This window comes from Zea mays, chromosome 1 (genome assembly GCF_902167145.1).
Source record: "Zea mays cultivar B73 chromosome 1, Zm-B73-REFERENCE-NAM-5.0, whole genome shotgun sequence".
Taxonomy (NCBI): Eukaryota; Viridiplantae; Streptophyta; class Magnoliopsida; order Poales; family Poaceae; genus Zea; species Zea mays.
In genome coordinates, this window is record NC_050096.1 from 232620406 (window position 1) to 232641637 (window position 21232).

The 21232-nt window shown below is 43.3% G+C and overlaps 1 protein-coding gene across 5 annotated transcripts; it reads right to left on the reverse strand.

The window, feature by feature from the left end:
• Positions 1-2764: 2764 nt before the first annotated feature.
• LOC100216950 (uncharacterized) lies at positions 2765-21030 on the reverse strand. 5 transcript variants are annotated; one of them, XM_008666578.3, is made up of 16 exons: positions 20363-21030; positions 19765-19833; positions 19238-19326; positions 18891-19003; positions 18632-18733; positions 15844-15928; positions 15146-15742; positions 13052-13670; positions 12439-12518; positions 11490-11572; positions 6125-6361; positions 5593-5767; positions 4912-5435; positions 4223-4399; positions 3495-3875; positions 2765-3358 (listed from the first exon to the last, which is right to left on the reverse strand). In XM_008666578.3, exons 1-16 carry the CDS (start codon positions 20776-20778, stop codon positions 3218-3220), a joined length of 3888 nt encoding a protein of 1295 aa, XP_008664800.2. In that variant the 5' UTR covers positions 20779-21030; the 3' UTR covers positions 2765-3217. The 5 variants fall into 5 exon arrangements, with proteins under 5 accessions (XP_008664800.2, XP_020402682.1, NP_001304306.1 ...); XM_020547093.3 differs by having other exon boundaries at positions 18891-18980; positions 20363-20993; XM_035964319.1 differs by lacking the exons at positions 15146-15742; positions 15844-15928; positions 18632-18733; ... (2 more) ...; positions 19765-19833; positions 20363-21030 and adding an exon at positions 7409-7456 and having other exon boundaries at positions 2783-3358; positions 13052-13508.
• Positions 21031-21232: the final 202 nt, after the last annotated feature.

Genomic DNA, 21232 nt, shown 5'->3' on the forward strand with positions numbered 1-21232 from the left:
CCACAAGTGTCGCGCGGTGTGGCCACATTCTTGAACAACCTTCTGAAGATCAAGAGAGATTGTGTTGGTGAGCAAGCAAAGGACGATGCGCGTCAGACGGGTCTAGGCAGGGTCATCGGGAAAGGCGTCGTCGGACTCGACGTGGTCGACGAGGGCTTATCACGTCAGGGCCAGCATCATGAGATCACGCCAGCGAGCGTATTTGCACGACGAAGCTTCCAGAACGATATTCACCAATTGGCGAACATTCGGGGTTTTTATGGCCTAGTTGTGGAGACCGGCAATGATAGTCTCCTTGTAGGAGGTGTCGGGCGAGGCGTCTAAGGTCGAGGAAGATGGTAGCAGTTGTTTGTTGGCGACTGAAAGTCGCCTAGAGGGGGGGTGAATAGGGCGAATCTGAAATTTACAAACTTTAAGCACAACTACAAGCCGGGGTTAGCGTTAGAATTAAATTTGAGTCCGAAAGAGAGGGTGAAAACAAATCACAAGCAAATAAGACGAATGACACGGTGATTTGTTTTACCGAGGTTCGGTTCTTGCAAACCTACTCCCCGTTGAGGTGGTCACAAAGACCGGGTCTCTTTCAACCCTTTCCCTCTCTCAAACGGTCACTTAGACCGAGTAAGCTTCTCTTCTCAATCAAACGGGACACTAAGTCCCCACAAGGACCACCACACAATTGGTGTCTCTTGCCTTGGTTACAATTGAGTTGAAATCAAGAAAGAAGGAAGAAGAAAAGCAATCCAAGCGCAAGAGCTCAAATGAACACAAGTCTCTCTCTCACGAGTCACTATTTGATTGGAATGATCTTTGGACTTGGGAGAGGATTTGATCTCTTTGATTGTGTCTTGTATTGAATGCTATAGCTTTTGTAAGGTGTTTGAAGACTGAAAACTTGGATGCATTGAAGTGTGGTGGTTGGGGGTATTTATAGCCCCAACCACCAAAAGAACCGTTGGTGAGGGCTTCTGTCGCATGGCGCACCGGACAGTCCGGTGCGCCACCGGACACTGCCCGGTGCGCCAGCCACGTCACCCGGCCGTTGGATTCTGACCGTTGGAGCTTCTGACGTCTGGGCCACCGGACAGGTCCTGTAGACTGTCCGGTGCGCCTTCTGGCTCTGCTCTGACTTCTGCACGCATTGTAGCGCATTAACTGCCGTTGCAGACAACCGTTGGCGCTGTAGTAGCCGTTACTCCGCTGGCACACCGGACAGTCCGGTGCTACACCGGACAGTCCGGTGAATTATAGCGGAGCGGCTCCCAGAATTCCCGAAGGTGAGCAGTTCGGAGTTGAGTTCCCTGGTGCACCGGACAGTCTAGTGCGCCAGACCAGGGCACACTTCGGTTGTCTTTTGCTCTCTTTGTTTGAACCCTTTCTTGGTCTTTTTATTGGTTTATTGTGAACCTTTGGCACCTGTAAAACTTATAGTCTAGAGCAAACTAGTTAGTCCAATTATTTGTGTTGGGCAATTCAACCACCAAAATCAATTAGGAAAAGGTGTAAGTCTATTTCCCTTTCAGCGGCGTCCTTCTGTTTCAGGTTAGCAGTGTCAGTCTGCTCCTCCTCAAGGAGCTGGCGGGCGGCTTGAACCCGTTTCCTAGCGTCGGTGGCCTTCTCTTTCGTAGCGTCAACGACGGCGAGCAACTTGTCGAGGCGCTACTTGAGAACAGAGGCGTCAACTCTAGCGCCATGACGGTGATGAGGATGAGTGGTCACGAGTTAGAAGGGGCGGCAACAGCGATGGGGTGTGATGCCCAAAGGTGGCAGGAACGATGCTAGGGGCGGTGACAATAGAGAGGAAGAGGTGGCGTTGTTGGCCCTAGGGAGGAGACGACTAGGGGTGGTGACGACTGCATAGAGGGCAGTCGATAAGCGAAAGCGCAAAAAGAGGATCTAGGCTCTAATTGACATGTTAGATGATGGTAGGAATAGGATTAATTGATTTAGAGAAAATACAAGTACATATATATATAAGGGAGGAGGTGAGGTAAAAGAAAACCTCCTAAGGGCTTTGTTCAATTAAGGCTTGTTTGAGAGATAAAATACCGGAGGAGATTAAAAGGGCTAAATTCCCTTTCTTATTTAATTTTAAATAAGAAGAACATTTTAGTCACTTCAATCCCTCCGATTTTGTGACTGCCAGCCACAGAACCGGAGGGGATTTGAGGGGCTAAAATCCTCTCCTTATTCAATTTTGTAGAGGTAGCGATAATAGAACCTAGCTACTTCATTTTTTGAGAAGTCAAATAATTTAAGCCATGTTTATTTCAATTGAAAGCTTTTAGACCTTAAATTAGAACCTTTTAAAAGCCAAGAAAAACATCTGAGCCAAAATCCCACTTTGAGGAGCTTGGAGCCTTTTTGATTTTGAATGGTCCCACAAAACTAAGGTCCAAAAACTACACGTGGAAACAAAGAGCTTTAAAATTCAATTAAAATTATAAAGATATGCTAACATTTGTAATATAAAATAAGTATATTTAGATTAATCACAAATATAATTTATAATAAACTTATTTGAAGACATAACTGTTAATAGTATTTGTCATAGATCAAAGTTAAACTTGTTTAACTGGTATAAATTTTATAATTACATTTTTTAGGACGGAGAAAGTACATTACTCAAGAAACTGCAACAATACAGCAAACAGACAAGCACGCCGACGTCTCATTTCGAAATGAAACATAAACAGAGTGCCAAGAGGCAATACTTTCTTTTTTTCTGGAACGTGTCCCAAGGAACAATACTTGATCTCTTTTTTAATGGAACACGATCCCAAGAAGTAATACTTGATCTTTTGTTTTTTTTTCTGGAACACGCTGGAAGCTGTGTATCATTGTCTTAAAAAGAAAAAGGAGTAGAACCTTACCAACACACACCATGCGCTACTAAACCTTTGACAAAACATGAAAAGTACGTCCAGCGCTGAACAAGTAACGATGCTACACCTTTTTAGCAAGGAAAGTCACTGGTTAATAATACACTAGACAGCATAATGCAAATGTCAGTTACATATTCAGACCCCCAGAATAGCTCCTAATTCTACCAGACTTCCACAGTGGTCGTGCCACGTGCATGTGCCTGTAGACCAACCATCTGGCATGAACGGCTGAACCTGATCCTAGTAGCCTAGCGTTAGATGCATAACTATGGAACTCCATACATGTTTGTCAGGAAAGCAATTAGCAGCGAAGTTGTTGCCAAATACAGCGCTCAAACAACTTTCACCCATGAACCCCCACACATTGGGCAAGCATGGCTCCACCGACTGATCCACCAAGCCTCACGTTCATTTGTCTGATTTGGGGCACCAGGATGCGCAAATGCACAAGTTTGCCGCAAACAACGTATGCACTAGAAAGAAGAAACAACAAATTTAGGCATCGAAGTATATTAGGGGAGTAACCAGGATTCTCTAATAAAGAACTCGTCAAGGAACTATGAACCCAGACTTGACAGCAAAAGGTAAAGCGACCATAACCATACTCACCTTGTACCAATCACCATCGAGACCTGTTCTCCACACAGCCGTGACAACATCTCTTCGAGATCCCATGACACCTAGATAACCTCCAAGACCTACAGATGTTTTCAGACCAAATGCAGCATCTCTTTCAGATAACCTACGCTTTCTTGGCCAAAGATCAATCCCAATGGAACTGACAGCATCCACTTCCATGTCAGACAAATGAGAGTTGATGGAACCACTAATTTTTAGACGAGGCATATTGTCCAATGGACCAAAATCATCTGGTTCTGACCAGGGTCCACCAAACATGTTGCGTCTATGCCATTCTTCCGCAGGAGGTTGCAGTTCTAATTCTCGAAGTAGAAGTCCAGCAGCATCAGCTCCTCGTGGACGAGGCATATTCTACAGAGTTACAGACATAGGAAACAATGAAATATTGAAAATAGATGGGGAAGTAGGCATCGAGGGATCACTCAAAATGCCATGTCTAAGGCCCTGGCAGTAATAGTGCATGTTTCTATAAAAAATGGCTAATACAAAAAAGATAACTTCTGCTAAGAGAATCCTAATCAACATTTAAAGGTGGTCGTCCTGAATTCAGTTCGAAACAGGAAGACTTGCAATATCTCTGAGTCGTGCACTTGAAAATCAACTTCTACTCCTATAATTGATAGATGTTGGTAGCTCAAAATGGCCACAAATAGTACGAAAGCGACCATTAGAAACTTCCATGAGAATTTGACTAGTACCTGCATATGGGGACCAAGAGACGCTTCCACTACCTCAGGGAGCACTGTGTAGTTGCCGTCAATGTAGTGCAGCCTTATGATAATGCTACTGGAACCAACCTGAGAGGCAGGCAATGGATGCGGCAAGGTAGATGTCCTTCGACATAGGTCAACCAGTATAAGAAAAAGGACCTTGACCTACCAACAATGAAATAAAATTACAGAGATAATTAGATAAACTAGACAAAAAGAAATCTTCCAAAGAATAGAAAGACAGATCTGTAAAGCATCTGATAAATCACTCAATAGAGATCATGAACGACATATGCAATCAAACTGTTGTTCATGCTAGGCTGGACAAAATTTTAAACTGCTTAAATCAAGGGTCCAAAATAACCTACATACGCAATTGCACTCTATGATGGCTATATCGACATGTGTTCTCCCATAGCAACCAAAGCTAGACATTTCCAAAGAAATGCAGGAGCCAAAACATAGTTGTTTCCAAACTAATCACTATGTTCAGGACTTCAGGTCACCAGTTTTCCAGCGCATTTGGCACATCGTCAGCTTCTTCACACTAACTCCCAAAGTTCAAATGCCAACGATCAGTCCCAGTTTGGTAGCACTAACTCCCAAAGTTTCCTTAGTATAACTCAATATTAAACTCTGTAAAAAATACTATATCTTGTCAAGAATTTGATAATCACCTCATCTGAAGTATAACCTTGCCCAGCGTTGCCAGAACCTATTCTAACAGATTTGCCAATTGGATTTTCTTCAGGACCCTTTGCACCACCAAGAACAAATTGTCCACCACGCGCAGAGTGACCTTCTTCTACTTTGGCAGCCCCTAGACCAGATCTTACTGTCGAACTGTTATCTTCTGTCTTAGCATTCATCATGTGTTGTATTTTCTGCATGGCAGAATCTTGATTTTTTTGCGAACTGGCAAGTAACCTTGGTGATTGCCTTCTTCGGAAAAGCAGACAAAATAGCAGTAATTGACATAATCTATGAAGAAAATGGCAATCCCCAATAAGTCTCACAGCAGGTGTGCCAGGGAAAGTGCCCGTATTAATGCTGATGGGCATAAATGATGTCCTCGTGCTCATTGGATTCTGTGTTGCAGTGGCAGCACCATCAGAATTGTTACTAATCTTAGCAATTGCACCTTGGACCCACTCCTGCATTTGTGAGTTCCCTGTTGCAGATGTTGATCCCCCTTGATTACCTGAAATTTGAAGGAGCATCAAGATGCTAGCAGCACTAAATAAACAACACTTTAAGCCTCAAATTTGCAATGAAGAAAACATAAGGTTTGGATGTACTTTTTTGCGCACAAACAAGAGAAAAACACAAGATTTAGCAAGCTAGCAGGCATAGCTAACCTTGATTATTTGATGGCGAAGGAGAACTGTTTGTTGGACTTGTAACCATATTTCTAGAAGTGCCTGTGGTAGAAGATGGCCCCACATGGCTCGCCAGAGTTCGACAGAAACTCGCATAACGCCGCAAGCGAGTTATGAAATGTGATGCTAAATCAAGAACAGCATCAACGTAACCCTGCATTTGAATGCAAATAAAATAAGCTATTTCCTAGTAACATAAAGAATCCCTATGCAGATAACCTGTGCTGAAATTTATACAATACTCAACATTAAAAGGCTGTAATACACCAGTTTTGGCAAAGGATAACAGACATTGCACATGAGTTCACCAACATAACTAAAGTACCGTTTACATGGAAGTGATCTAGCATACCAATATACTGCTCACTACTTTATAAAATGAAAAAAAACGGCTCAGTAGCAAGTCTTAAAAGAATAAAGTCAGTAAAAAGAAAGAAAGAATGTTAGATAGCTGAATTTAAGTTCCATGGCTATGAAATAGAAACAACTTGCATAAAGGAGACAGCTTGACCTGGATGTTTGGAAGCAGAGCTGGCTCAACAGTCATTTTGTCAGCATCGATGCTGGATAACATATCACTGGAAGCTTGCCAGGGCTCAGGTAGCAGAGTTGATGGATTTGTAAGGGCAGACTCGATTCCTTTGCCTAGCATATCCAGAAGTAATCTTGCTTGCATGTCCAACACAAGTGCCCGTACATCTTGGGCATTTGTTCCTTCCAACAACCTACACTTAATCCTATCAAGGTTCTGCATGTACAATTGTACATTCATTAATCATAAAAGGAAGAAAGGTAGTAAATCAAACATTGAAGCCAAAAAGGTATAAAATATGAAATATCACCCAAAATTCCAACTGTCATATTAACTCATCACAACCCAAAATATCATATGAATCAGCTGTCCAGCCAGTCAATTAATTTAGAGACACCTGCTGAGATGCCAATGATTTTCAACCCAAAGGCAAACAGCCACTGGAAAAGTTTCTAGCATCATTTTGCGGTTAAAATAAAAAAATGCCACTGTTGTAAATGCCCATTAAAATGTACAATTTACACATACTTGTGGCCAGGGGCGGCCCCGGTCCAATAATACTTATATCATATCATAATTTTAGTCCATAAAATCCAACAAAAATAGGTAACAGCCTTCCATCTAACCGTGGCATCTAGCACCCGCACCCGATCTCGTCCACGCAGCCATGTCGCCACAGCACACCAGCACCAAACAGTAGTGCCGCACACACGCGCGCCTGGCCCCCATCCGTGCCATAACACTGCAGTAGTGCCAGTGCCGCATCACAAAGCCTGACGGGCAGCGCACTGTGCACCCACGCCGCCACGCAGGACACGGCCACGGACCAGCGTGCATGGCCGACACACCTGCAGCAGCTAGCAGCGTGTAGGCGCCCAGCAGCCAGCACAAGGTGCAGGCCAGCGCAAGGCGCACGCTGCAGCCAGCACAAGATTTTGAAACGTTTTTAAGGCATAAGAACTCGAAAGATAAATTTACGTTGCAACCGTAATTCATGAGGCTATGGCCAGCAGATCGTGCATATGACCGTGTAAAACATTGTTTTACACTGTAGAATGCACTATTTATAGAGTGGGGTTTGAAATATGAGATGAGGATGAGTAAGCTGATGGAGATATCTTGAGCGGTATATATTGAGTATTGTATTTATAGATTTCGTACCTACTTATTTTGTCTACATGTGTCTTGAAGATTTGAATTATACTTGTTACTTTGTTATATTAAACATTGATATATCATTTAGTTCAGCCTAAAAAAACTAACCTTCTTTTAGCAGCCCCTCCTTTGATCCATTCCTGGATCCACCACTGCCTGTGGCAGCAGAACATTAACAGTTCTATATTTGAAGAAAACAGTATATTGATCTGTGTTATGCTATAATTCACTTTAAAATCCAAAGCTATGCCAGTAGATAGACATGAATGTATATTTGGTTATAGCAATATCAAAATGAACCATATTCACTGAAAGCGTATGAACACCATCCACACTGTAGTCTAATACCAGTGGGACAAAAATATGGTTTTGCAAGCTTATTAGTTACAGATAATAGTGATGCATACAAATATAATAATATTTTTTTGCTATAAAAAGACTCATACAGTGGGTACAGATCTTTTAATAGTTGTTAAATATAAATATTATAATAAGATTTATGACCACTCTCATAAGTAGGAAATAGTGAGAGAGAAAAAAGAAATAGCAGGGCATGGAACAATGCACTCTAATGTGTTCTGCTAGTTGATATGGAAACAAGCAAAATAGAAACTGGTCCATGTGCATGAAAGAAAGAAGCCAAGGAAACAGTATGTATACCAACATCTACATAAATTTCTCATTCGAACTCAACTGTCTGACTTATAGTACTCAGATAAGAACAATAATAGTTTCAACGGAGCTATGATGGGTAGGTTTAGAATATTAATTGAGGATATGGCCCTAAAAGAAATACCCTTACATGGCAGACAGTACACATGGTCCAACCAACAAGATGTGCCTGTTCTAGTCAAGCTCGATCGAGTGTTTTGCTCAGTGGATTGGGAATTGCTCTTCCCCAATGTCCTTCAGAGTACCGATTCACATGATTCAGATCATTGTCCTCTAATCCTGGGGCTTAGTGACAATAAATCCGGAAGAAGGCGTTTCCACTTTGAATCCTTTTGGACCAAGATCGAGGGTTTTCAGGATACTGTTATTGTTGCATGGAATTCTTTTGAGCTGAATTCCATGTCCTTTTAAATCTCTGGATTTGAAGCTGCAAAACAGCCAAAAGATTGCAGGCCTGGAGCGAAAAGCAGGCTGGGCATGTGAGATCCCAACTAGCACTTGCCAAAGAAATCTTACACATGCTGGAAATAGCCTAGGATGGAAGAGTGCTCAGCCCTGCTGAGCTATGGCTCAAATTCAGACTCAAAAAACAAGCGTTATTGTTATCCTCTTTCAAGCGTACTATGGCAAGGTTGAGAGCAAGAATTTCATGGCTCAAAGATGGGGATGCAAATACAAAATTGCTTCATCTTCATGCCCATCACCGTAAGAGGAAAAACTGTGGCAAGGTTGGTTGATGCCTTGATGGGGATCAAATCCTAACCGGCCATGGGGAGAAAGCTGATTGTGTGGACCAATTCAACACCAATCTGCTGGGGATCAATAAGGATAGGGTAAGGGTGATTGAGCTGGATGCTCTTGGGATGCCTAGTTATGACCTGGCTGATTTGGAAGCCGCCTTTTCTGAGCAAGAAGTCTGGGATGTAATCAAATGCCTTCCTTCAGATAAGGCACAGTCCCTGATGGCTTCACAGGAAGGTTCTACAAGGTTTGCTGGGCAATTATTAAACCTGATATTATGGCTGCCATCTCTGCTGTTTGGGGCAGAAACTTTGTCCATTTTGGGCGCCTCAACACATATTATATCACCTTGATCCCCAAAAAAGATAGAGTTGATAATATTAAAGATTTCAGGCCTATCAGTTTGGTGCATAGTTTTGTCAAGTTAATCACCAAAATTCTTGCTAATAGATTGGCCAGCAAGCTCAATGTGATGATGTCACCTAATCAGAGTGCATTTATAAAAGGGAGGTTCATTCAAGATAACTTCATGCTAGTCCAGCAGACCTCCAGGTTGCTTCACCAACAAAACAAGGCCAGTTTGCTGCTGAAATTAGATATTACAAAGGCTTTCGACTCTCTTTCTTGGCCTTTTTTGATTGAGGTAATGAAGAAGCTCAGTTTTGGGCAAATTTGGAGAGATTTGATATGTGGGCTGCTGGCTACCTCCTCTACACAGATTCTGTTGAATGGTTTTCCAGGTTGCCATATTAAGCATCGGAGGGGACTCCGTCAGGGAGATCCCCTTTCACCCATGCTTTTTATTTTAGTTATGGACGTTCTTGTTTTCCTGTTTTCAAAGGCAGAGAAGGATGGTTTGCTGCAGCAACTTTCTAGTAGAAAAGAGCTCCATCGAGTTTCTATGTACACTGATGATGTGGTCCTTTTTCTTATGTCCAACACCAGCAGACATAGATCTTACTCTTAACATTCTACAGCTGTTTGGAGATGCCTCTGGGTTGCATAATAATGTTCAAAAGTCAAATGTGTATCCTATTAGATGCTCTGATGAGGTTCTGCTCGAAGTTCAAAGCTTGATGCCATGTGGAATTTCGACCTTTCATTGCCGTTACTTAGGGCTTCCTCTATCCTTACACAAGTTGTCTAGGCAACAGTTCCAACCAATTGTTGATAGGATAGCTGATCAGCTTCCTAATTAGAAGGCCGATTTGATGACAAGGGCTGGAAGAACAGTTCCAGTTCAGCATGTTCTCACAAGCATGACGGTGTATTTAGCTATGGCTGTGGATATTCCACAGTGGGGTTTGGATGCTATTGACAAAATTAGAAGGGGTTTTCTATGGAGAGGCCGCAAAGAAGCTAGAGGTGGCCACTGTCTTGTTGCCTGGGGAAAAGTCTGCTGCCCCCTGGAGCTTGGAGGGCTTGGTATATCTAGTTTCCCAGAATTATGTTGGGCGCTTCGAATGAGATGGCTTTGGCTACAAAAAGACTGATCCCTCTCGCCCTGGTCTGACCTTCACATACAAGTTCCTAGAAAGGCTAGAGTTTTCTTTTAAGAAGTGGTTATCACAGAAGTAGGGGATGGAACAAATACCAAATTTTGGAGGGATAAATTGTTGGAAAAAGAATTGCTAATATGTTCCCAAGGTTGTTTGGAGTTGGAGCAATACCAAAGTGATTTGTCGACTGTAGGACAGTATAGGAGGCAATTGTTAGCACCAAATGGATTTCTGATATTACAGGAGCTTTGTCAGTGGGAGTTTTGGCAGAATACCTACAGCTTTGGGATCTGATTTCAGGTTTCGAGCTGCCGCCTGAGATTGAGGATAAGCATATTTTCAGTATTGCTCCAAATGGTTCATACTCAGCCAAATCTGCATATGAAGGCTTGTTCCTTGGATCTGTGGCATTTAGTCATTATAAAAGAATTTGGAAGTCCTGGACCTTGCCAAAATGCCGATTTTTCATATGGTTGGTTGCCCAGAAGAAATGTTGGACAGCTAATAGGCTGGCAAAACGAGGCTTGAATCACCTGGAGAAGTGTCTCATGTGTGATCAAGAGGAAGAAACTTTGGACCATCTTCTTGTGAAATGCTCCTTCTCAAGAGAATTCTGGTACCTCTTATTGAGGAAAGTTGGTCTTCATTCTCTTGCTCCTCAGCCGACTGCAGACTCCTTCCTGGGCTGGTGGGAAGAGGTAGGGGGAGCAGTCTATGGTCTTACTAAAAAGGGCCTCGACTCTCATCATTTGGGAGCTTGGACTTTATGGAATCATCGGAATAAATGTGTCTTTGACCGCTGCAGTCCAAGTGTTTCCAGGAGTCTTAGAGCCGCTGATGAGGAAAGAAGATGGGAAATAGCTGGTGCAAAGGGTCTCGCTCACCTGGCTGCACCCTTGGCAGAGCTTTAGGGGGGATCGAGTAGTCTGTTTTGGTTTTTTCCTGATGGACCTCTTTTTGTATGCCTGTTTCTGGCCTCCGTAAGGAGGTTTTTTGGCTTTTCCTTTTTCTTTTCTTTTATTTATTTTTCTTTTGTTATTGGGTCTTCTATAGACCATTTCTCTATCTGCTTAATATATAATGGGGCACAGTGCCACAGTTCTCCTGTGCGTTTCGAGAGAAAAAAGTACGACCGCTGTGATAATGATGAGTTGACTGTGGTTAATACTGTACATGCAACATAGCTATTCAAGTGTAAAAATGTAAAAAGATAAAAATAATATATAGCAATCCGAGACCACTTTAAACTAGTGTAGTTCACCAAAAGCAACACTTACAGGACAGTGCTGCTGCCTCTGTTGCATAGTCGGAAGAGAATGGAAGTCCGCATCCAGAAAAGCTATCACACTGTTAAGTGAAACTGGAAGAAAAAAGTGCATCAGTTTTCCATGAACAATTATAGATCATATGCTACAAACAGATTCATTAAAGCATTAAAAACACATTCTATTTGCTCAGAAAATAACATCTCAAATGGAAATAAACTAACAAAGTACGAAGAAATACAGTTTGTAGGGGGAAAATTTCTCAAACGACGCAGGGAGCTGTGATTTCATTAAGCGGGAAAAACTGCATAGGAGAGGCATGCACTTACTCCTAGTACAAGGGAGAGACCATAGTCCACTCGCAAACACCCCCAACACACACATTTATGAGAAACAATTACACAAGCACCACAGTAAAAATGGAAAAACTACTACTCCCTCCGCTCCACAAATTATAAGACGTTTTGGCTTTTCAAGATTCATAACTTGTGCTATTTAGATACACACTATGTCCAGATACATAATAAAAGCAATGTATCTAGAAAAGCTAAAACATCTTATAATTTGGAACAGAGGAGTACTACAAAACAACCGCACAAACCTTTAGGAACCAGTGGTGAATGACTGAAGGGATATAAAAGAAAGTTCAATATATGCCAAATATAGAATTCACCACTTCAATGTTATCTCTTGCAAACAATACAAGACAAGATTTAGCAGAACCAAATATTTATTCCACTACGAAATGATGTCTCCATTATAACTGTCAAATACTAGGTCAGTTTTTTATCACCATAGAGCATAAACCCCAAAATGTGCTTGTAGAAGATGAACTGTTGCACATGAGAATCAAATTTATTGCTATAACTCAGCCTCCAACACAGAAAACACAGAAAAATTAAAACCAACTGGATAGTTAAGACTACACACTAAAGCATATCATCATCAGCAATGCCCTTACCTATACCATCTTCGGCAGCACTCTGTGTACAACCAACAGCATCCCACCAATCAACTCCAGCCAATAAACTCCACCAAAATCTGCCAGAAATATACATTATCAACAAAATACAGGAACATCAAAAGCCTTTGGCCTCAATCAAGTTGGGTTTGGGTAGACATGCACCCCAACAAGAGATACAAAATTATCTAATTATAAACTCGGCCAGAGAGGGAAAGACCATCCTCCCGGTATTAAATTAAGAGACCGAAACATGGTCCGGGCCGAGAAAACCCCCGAACCTTGGCTGCCATCACTAACGGGCCGATCAACTGCCCACTCTGCAACGGCCCAGCCGGAGGGTGCCGCGTAGGATTCCGTTCACCGAGAGCGGGCGGGGCACAGCGAGGGGATTTTTTTAACCAAGCCCGAAATTCGCTTAGGGATCGAACCCGGAACCTGGAGGTGCTACTTGAAAGCCTTAACCCTTAACCATTACGCTAGAGGCCCTTTCATAAAATTATCTAATTATCACGAAGATAGAAAGTAACACTCCCTCATATATGAGATTTAGGATAACATAATCATTTGGAGTACTAATTAGGAATCAGCGTCTATAAATTTGGTAACATACCTATCTGCTATTGCACGTTCCCATGCTGCTGAGCTGATCTTTGTTTGTGTGCTAAGAATTGCAGGAGGAAGCACACGTATTATCTTCAATATGGTTCGATCTTTGAGCGTGTCATGCCAAACTGATGCTAAGCAGCAACTGCTTGATGAAAAGGCTGGTGGAGCAATAGCAGAGCCAACATTGACATGGTAGCTGTCAACCTGATCAAAATTTGGACCTGAGAAAATGTGCACTCCTCCACGGAGGAAAGCAACAGCAACTTCACCACCATGAGCAGAATAAACTATTTGAGCTAGTTGTCGAACATCATTTGGAAGATCGTAAGGGTCAAAGCTGAGTCTGTTCGCCCTGTCAACACTGCACTCAGAGGAGCTCCGTTCATCTGATGTCGTTGGCATCGGAACATATGTTTGAGGATTTTTAAGATCCTCCGTTGGTGGAATGCTTTTATTAACTCTAGTGGACCAAACAGTTTGCATGGGAGGCTGCCCACCTAAGCTAGTAGGGCTTCCAAATATTGGATGAAGAACAACAGGTTGGCACGAAGATTCCCAGCATTGCACCCTCCATCCGGTGATAGAAGGTCCTTCATCAGGGTCATAAGGAGACATGTACTGCCCTGCAAGAAGTAATCTAAAATCATCAAAAAGTAAATAAACACCGGCTATCACAACTGATGCACAAAAGGTTAGTGCTAAGAATGTAAATTGAATAGTTGCTGGTTGAGAAATCATGTTCTAGAATATGGCACATATTGCAAGAAACATGGCGCGAAAGGGCATCTAGCCTACTGGTTAAGGCTTCCGAGTAGCACCTCCAAGACCCGGGTTTGATTCCCCTCGGGGGCGAATTTTCCGGATTGATCAAAAAAATCCCCTCGGTGTGCCTCATCTGCTCTCGGGTTACGATGTCATGTGCGCCACCCTCCAGTTAGGCCATTGCAGAGTGGACAGTTGACGCCAGTCCGTTAGTGATGGGCATAGTTGTTAAGGCGGTAAGGCGAGCACCCCCCCCCCTCTTACCTTTTAAGTGGTAAGACGTAAGGCGAGGCAACACCTTAATTATATAGTAATGCAAGAGATTAGACCAAATATTATTTATATAACACTAATTCGAAATTAATAAGCAAGCTAGCATAAGTCTAGTAGGTCCATTTCAGCCTAGTAGTAAGGAGAAATAGGAAAAAAGAAAAGAAAAAAGTCCACAATCAATCAACCCAATAGCCCAACTGCCCGACACCAGTTTTAGGTTAAAATATAAGTCCCCAATTGCAGCCGGTAGCACTTCCCCACGCCGCCAGGCGCCAGCATATCTTCTCCCCCTCCCCTGCGCCGCCAACAACTCTGGCTTCCCCTTCCCTATGCCGCCAACATTTCTTGCTTCCCCTCCCCCGCATCATTCCTCCTCTGAATGGCCGGGCGGAGCCGTGCGTTGTGCACTTCACGCCGCCGTCGCTGCGTGCTGCCCATGCAGGCGTGCCGACGCCGCAGCCTTCCCCCATGGCGTCGCTCCAACAACGCCCCGTCGACGCCCTGCGACGCGGCGGACACCTTACGCTCCATGGCAAGGCGCGTTAGATGCCTCAGGTTCTGCGCACGCCTTAGCGCCTATGCAATGCTAAGGCGACGCTTCAAGGACGCCTTGATAAGCATGGTGATGGGGGGGGCAGAGTTCAGGGATTTTCTCAGTCGGGACCAATGTTTAGGTCTCTTCTTAGTATTATACCGGGAGGGCGTCATTCCCTCTCCTGCCGAGTTTTTTTTTGTAAGAAACATGGCAGTTAGAATAAAAGTTAAGAACATGTTAGTGTACTGAGATATGTCTCTTATCTAATTTCAATTCTAGAAATATACATCAATTTAGTAAGAGTTGTTCTGATGCACACAAGCTATAGTCTTTTTTTCCTTTTTGGTGGGGAGAAGGATGGGTGGACGTACAGGTTATGTGATCATGAAGTGTAGGAGAACACTAATGATATCATATTCATGTTATGTTATGTTTCAGAAAAAATGGATAATTACTGTGACGAGATACGAAAATATATCACACTCGCACCAGAACTAGGTCATCTCCTAAATGGAGCTGTACTCTCACCTTCAACTATTACAACTGTAATGACCGATCCTCCACGAGTCGGATCAAAAGCAACTGAGGTGACCCCAGACCCCCAGGTGGTAGTAGTAGCTGACTGTGCAGCTGCTTCTGGACTGACATAAGCTGAAAAATTAGAAACTGGACAACAATGAATTGATGCAGCCTCAGTAGTCTCATTATTGTCTGTCAGCTTTTTTGTCTGTGCACCCTCAGAAACAAGATAATCTTGCAAAGAAAATAGGTAGGCTGCTAGTGGAGCAAAACCCGGCCATGAAGGGGGATTCAGAGATGGAGGAACAGAACTTGCTGCATTTATCTTTGCAGTTGCCTGAATACCATTTCCAAGACCTGGCATCACTTCCCAAACAACTACAGTGGATGGATTAACAAGGGGTACCCCAGCAACATGTAAAGCTCCAGATTCTGTTACAATAGCATCAGCAGCCATTATGCCACTGGGTCCTGCTCCTAGAAGCCCTTTGCTAGTAGAAAACCATCTAGAATGTGCTGAGTTTTGAGAAGGCCATTGTGACCAATGAAGTTGAACAGAACCTGATGAAAAAACTGAACAGACGCATAGAATACTTGGCCATCCCACTGCAACAAGAAGGTTAGGTCAGATTTTCAGGAGTAAATTATATGTGCAAAACCTGCCAAGAAAATATGTTATATAATAAACTTGGATTTGGTTCACCAACCTGCACTCTGAGGCTGTTGGGTGAGGAATTTTTCCTCGAAGGTCTTCAGGTTTGAACTAGTGGAGTTTGTAGGAAGCCATCTATACTGCAGGACCAATAAGAACAACAAATTTAGCAGCAGTTAAAGGTTTATAGCTTGGTATTTCTTATTCTTTTATCTAAAATCCCATTCTTTTCAAGCCAATAAGGTCTCAAACCTATTTTCCCTTTAGTTTCGTATTTGATGCTTTAAGGCTGAATACATTTTATTTGATGTTAATAAAGAATTCTGAGATATGATTCTATCTTCCCGATGCCCCCTCTCCACTTAGTATATGCAACCCTGTCCTAATAAAAAAGAACTTTTTGAACTGGTTGCAGCCAATCAAAGTGCTGTTGTGAGAGGGAGATCAATTCATGACAACTTTATGCTGGTTCAACAATTGATTAAGTCTCTTCACAAGAGGAAGGTCTCTAGTTTGTTTTAAAAATTAGATATTTCTAAAGCCTTTGCCTCAGTTTCATGGGCTTTTCTTATTGAAGTTCTATCTCATCTTGGTTTTGGACCTATTTGGCATAACTTGATCTCCAATCTGCTGTTCACGTCTTCTACGCAAGTGCTTCTAAATGGATCTCCTGGAGTCCTGGTAATCATATTGCTCATCGGAGAGGTCTTTGTCAGGGGGACCCTCTATCTCCTATGTTGTTTGTGTTGGTCATGGATGTTCTTAACAGCCTCTTTAGGGCAGCTGAAAGCAGAGGGCTGTTACAAGGTTTGGAAGGAGCTGGCGTCCGGAACAAGCTGTCCATTTTTGTTGATGATGTGGTCATTTTTGTTAAGCCCATCGAAGAGGATCTAAATTGTGTTAGACTTATTTTGGATAGCTTTGGTACAGCCTCTGGTTTTATAACAAATTTGCGCAAGAGTTTTGCCATTCCAATAAGGTGTGCTGGGCAAGTTGTCCAAGCTGGCTGCAATGCAGTTCGGCTTCTTTTCCTTGCAATTATCTGGAGCTGCCAATCTCTGATAAGCAGCTAAGGAGGAGTGATCTTATGGTATGGGTGGAGAGGATTGCTGATCAGCTTCCCAACTAGAAAGCTTGGCTACTCAGTCTGGCTAGTCGGACAACAATGGTGAGGTTTGTGCTTTCAGCCATTCCGATCTATATCCTTATTGCCATAAATGTCCCCAAATGGGTGATCAAATCGATCGACAAAATCGGAAGGGGGTTTCTATGGAAAGGAAGAATGTAAATGGTGGAAGTTGTCTTGTTTCATGTGAGATAATTACAAGGCCTCTGAAGTTTGGCGGACTTGGGGTTCCTAATTTACAATTCAAAAGTTGGGCATTACAGGCTAAACGGATGTGGTTGGAGAAAACTAATCCGTCCAGACCTTGGCATGGGATGAGTCTTCCTGTGCAGCAGCAAGTCAGACAGTTCTTTGCATTATCTGTATTATCTGTAGTAGGAAACGGGACCGATACTCTTTTTTGGTCAGATAAATGGTTAAATGGGAGTGTTGTCCAAGATATTGCCCCAGCTGTTGTCTGTATGGTTGGCCGCAGGGCCATTTCCTCCAGAACTGTGGCTCAGGCACTTGATAACTGGCAGTGGGTCAGTGATATTGAGAACCATCTTTCTCTGATTGGACTGCATCAATATTTGAAGTTATGGGATGCTCTGAGAGGGGTAATGCTTCCTCAAGAAGTCAAGATGCGGATAGGCATGTGTGGATGCACACTGCTTCTGGACAATTCTCTTCCAAGTCCTGCTATAAAGCCTTCTTCATGGGTTCCATTTCTTTTGAGCCATGGAAAAGATTGTGGAAGACTTGGGCTCCCCCAAAATGCAAGTTTTTCCTTTGGTTGGCAATGAGGAACAAGTGTTGGACTGCTGATAGGCTTCAAAGGAGAGGATTGTGGCACCCGGTGTGTTGTCCCCTATGTGATCAAGAGCAAGAAACAGCACATCTCCTTTGCACTTGCAGTTTTGCCAGGCAGTTTTGGCATGACATTTTGTCGCTCATGAGGCTGGGAGATCTCACTCCTGCTATTGATGAGACCTCTTTTGCTGTGCGGTGGGGAAAGGTTATTAAAAAAGTGCACAGGAACAGGAGAAAAGGCTTCAATAGCATCATAATTCTAGGGGCTTGGTGCTTATGGATTCTTCGTAACAAGGCTATTTTTGATGGAGTGAATCCTTCCATTAGCACTGTCAAAAGACTGTTCTTAGATGAATTGATCTGTTGGGATAAGGCTGGTTCTAAGCATCTTGAGAGTCTTGGGCTTGCAGCTGCCTTAACTAGGGTCTTGGCTAATTCTAGTGCTACAGTTTAGCCTGGTTGGGCCTGACTACTCCTTTGTTTTTGTTTCTTCTCTTGTGTTGTTGGAGAGGAGGGGTGCTTAGGTCCAGTTTTTTTCCTGCCCTTTGGGCTTTGTATTTTGGACCTTTTCCCTGTCTTAATATAATGATGTGCAGCTCTCCTGTGCGTTCGAGAAAAAAAAATAAGTCTATAACCGCATATCTAGGTAGTAGCACTCTTCAATGAAGGATGACTGAAATGCCCTTGAAAAGAATTTACTTGTACATAGATAAGAAGAGCAATCTGGATCTTAACAAAACACTACAACTAATTTGAATACTGTGTTTGACAAATCTAAAATGACTGAGCACTGTTATGATGCTCAAGAAATTTTCTGTGAAAACTGAAAACAAAGTCATTCAGCAGCATTGTTGAATAACCATAATGGTGCATGTTAAATAGTGAAGGTAAAGTGCATAAAGTATTATGTGTGTTACCAACATACCGGAGAAATTCCAGACAACCACTTGGTCACCACAGAAAGATCTTGACGCCATTCATGTTCACACTGCCACAAGCTTGCATCACGTACAAGATTTACAGGACCCTTCGCCACACAATGAAGTGATTAGTATGAAAATATTCTGATAACATCAAATATGAAACTTTGTTTCAGGCAGCTACCAGAGAAACACATGCTCTTATTGAACTGCAAAATTAACTCTAAAAAGAAATGATGCATCCATCTCAAAGGAGTAACTTACCTTTGTTGGTTGTGTCCATATAGTGATCCGCCCATGAAAATTTGCCACTAGCAATGCACGAGGGCAGGACCGAGGAGACCATTCAATGAACTGAACAAAGTCACGTGGAGAATCTGTTCAATTGACAATACCATTACAGTGAAACATGCTGAGTATATCTCAGATGAGCAAACAACAGAGTATCAAACTTGATTGGCATCTGCTTGTACAAGTCATAAGCTGGGTACAATTACACCACTAAATATAACAGGATTGAAATTTGGGCATGTGTGTCTAGCAAAGAACAACATGCAAGTAAACCACCATAGTTAAGAATACTTTGTGTAGCAGATAAAAAAGACATGTACCTGCTTTCACATTGAATACAGAGCATTCTGTTGGTCTCTCTGGATTCAGGATATGTATAGGAATCCAAAATGGAGGGCTTGAATTTGAGCTGTACAAATAACTTAAATTATTTTATGCCAAACAATATTTCATACCAAAAAACTGTGGATAAAAAATTCCACTAAGAGGGTGAATATTCAAGCATTCTTTGCTAGGCATTGACATAAAGAGAATCTCCATTTTACTGCTCCCAGTTTTAATGTTTTGATATTTTTTATGTTACCAATCTATATTTTCCTATCTTTTGTCATCTGTTGTAAGAGTATTTAGCGCTGCTCCGAGAGTCCTCAAACACCCCTTATACATGAGTTATAATTTTACCAGTAGGACTATTGCCCTAATATTTCTGCTCAAGTAAAGAAACAGTGTTTTCCTACCACAAGCTCCACTAACTAAGACAGCCCTCATAGTTTAAACATTTTACATGACACATGTGCAAGGCAATCAAGAAACAAAACCTATCTGAGAAAGGTGAAGGAAATATAACCTTGGAATACGTGCACAAGTCTCTGAAGCGCAAGCAATTGCATTCAGTTTTCCACACCAAGCAACTGCACTGCAGGGAAGAGCCTCACCAAAGCAAAAAGTTACCAACTAGTTTCCAGGTAGATTAGGGTAAAAATAACTAGCTAGCCTAGCTACATACCAGATAAATGAAGTTGTAGAAACAGGAAACCAGAAAAACAAGAAATAATGAACAAGCTTCAAAAGAATTTGGATCTACCCATCCCTGCTGCCACCACAATTCTCCCCCTACCCAAACAGGTGTTCAAATTGTAAGCTAAGGAAAGCAGTATCAGTTTCATAAAATGAACATGCTGAAGTTATTAGAAATAATATATGGCCACAGAAGCCCTCAAACAAAAGTTTAACAATGTTCTAGATCACGGAGAAATAATGCAATCGCAGCCACATACACCTCTTCATAATGGCTCAGAAGTCGGTGATTCCACTATTCCATGCACCCGTCGCCAAATTTTTAACATAATTCACATCCAACACTGATCCAACGAGCTGAGTTCAAAACAAACACTCGATTTTGGCACAAACAAAGAAAATAGAAACGGAAGCGCAGGGGTGCTCACCTGAAGTTTCTGCACAGCTCGGGCACGCGCATCTTGTGACGGAGGCTCGCAGGCGACTGCTTGAGCCGAATCCGGAACACGGTCGCCGGCGAGGCCTGCTGCGCTCCTCCACCCGCCCCAGCGCCTACTCCTCCCCCCACCGAGCCGCCCGCCTCCGCATCCCCCGCGCCAGAGCCCCCATCCACTTCCATAGCCTCGGCCGCAACACCAGCTAATACTCCCGCCTCCGCAGCCTCGGCGCCTCCCCCATCCGCCGCCTCTGCCTCCTCCTGGCCGCCCCCCTGCTGCTGCTGCTGCTGCGGCAGCGGAGGCGGAGGCGGCGGCTGATCCTTCGGTGATGAGGTGGTCCCGTTCGCGGTGGTGATCGGAGTGGGGACTGGGACGGGGCTAGGGTTCGGGGAAGCGGAAGAGGTCATAGGGGCTGAGAGGGACGGGGGCCGAGGGGAGAAAAGGAGAAAGGAGGGGCGCAGGTGCTTGGGTCACTTGAAGCGACCGGCCGTCGCTGTCGCGGGGAAGCGAGGGGAGATGCGAGAGGGGTTCCTGAGTTCCTGTGCGGCGGCGTCGCTATCAAGTGGGGTGGAAACGGAGGTGGTGGATGCGGCCGTGGAAAGGGAAAGGGAGGGGACGCGCAGGCGAGACCGCGAGGGTAGGGGGGGAGCGAAGACGTTGCCATTTGGACGAGGACGATGGCCGTGGGTTTTGGCATTTCGACGATGCTCCTGCAGTACAGGGAGAATTTCCTTTTTTACAGAAAACATGTGCTCTCCTAAAATAGGCATAAGATATAGAATATTATCCTCTTTGATATGTGTCTCAGTTATTTGAATTATTTGTGGTATTGTCGGGTACCGTAATTAGTGGTACCCCCAA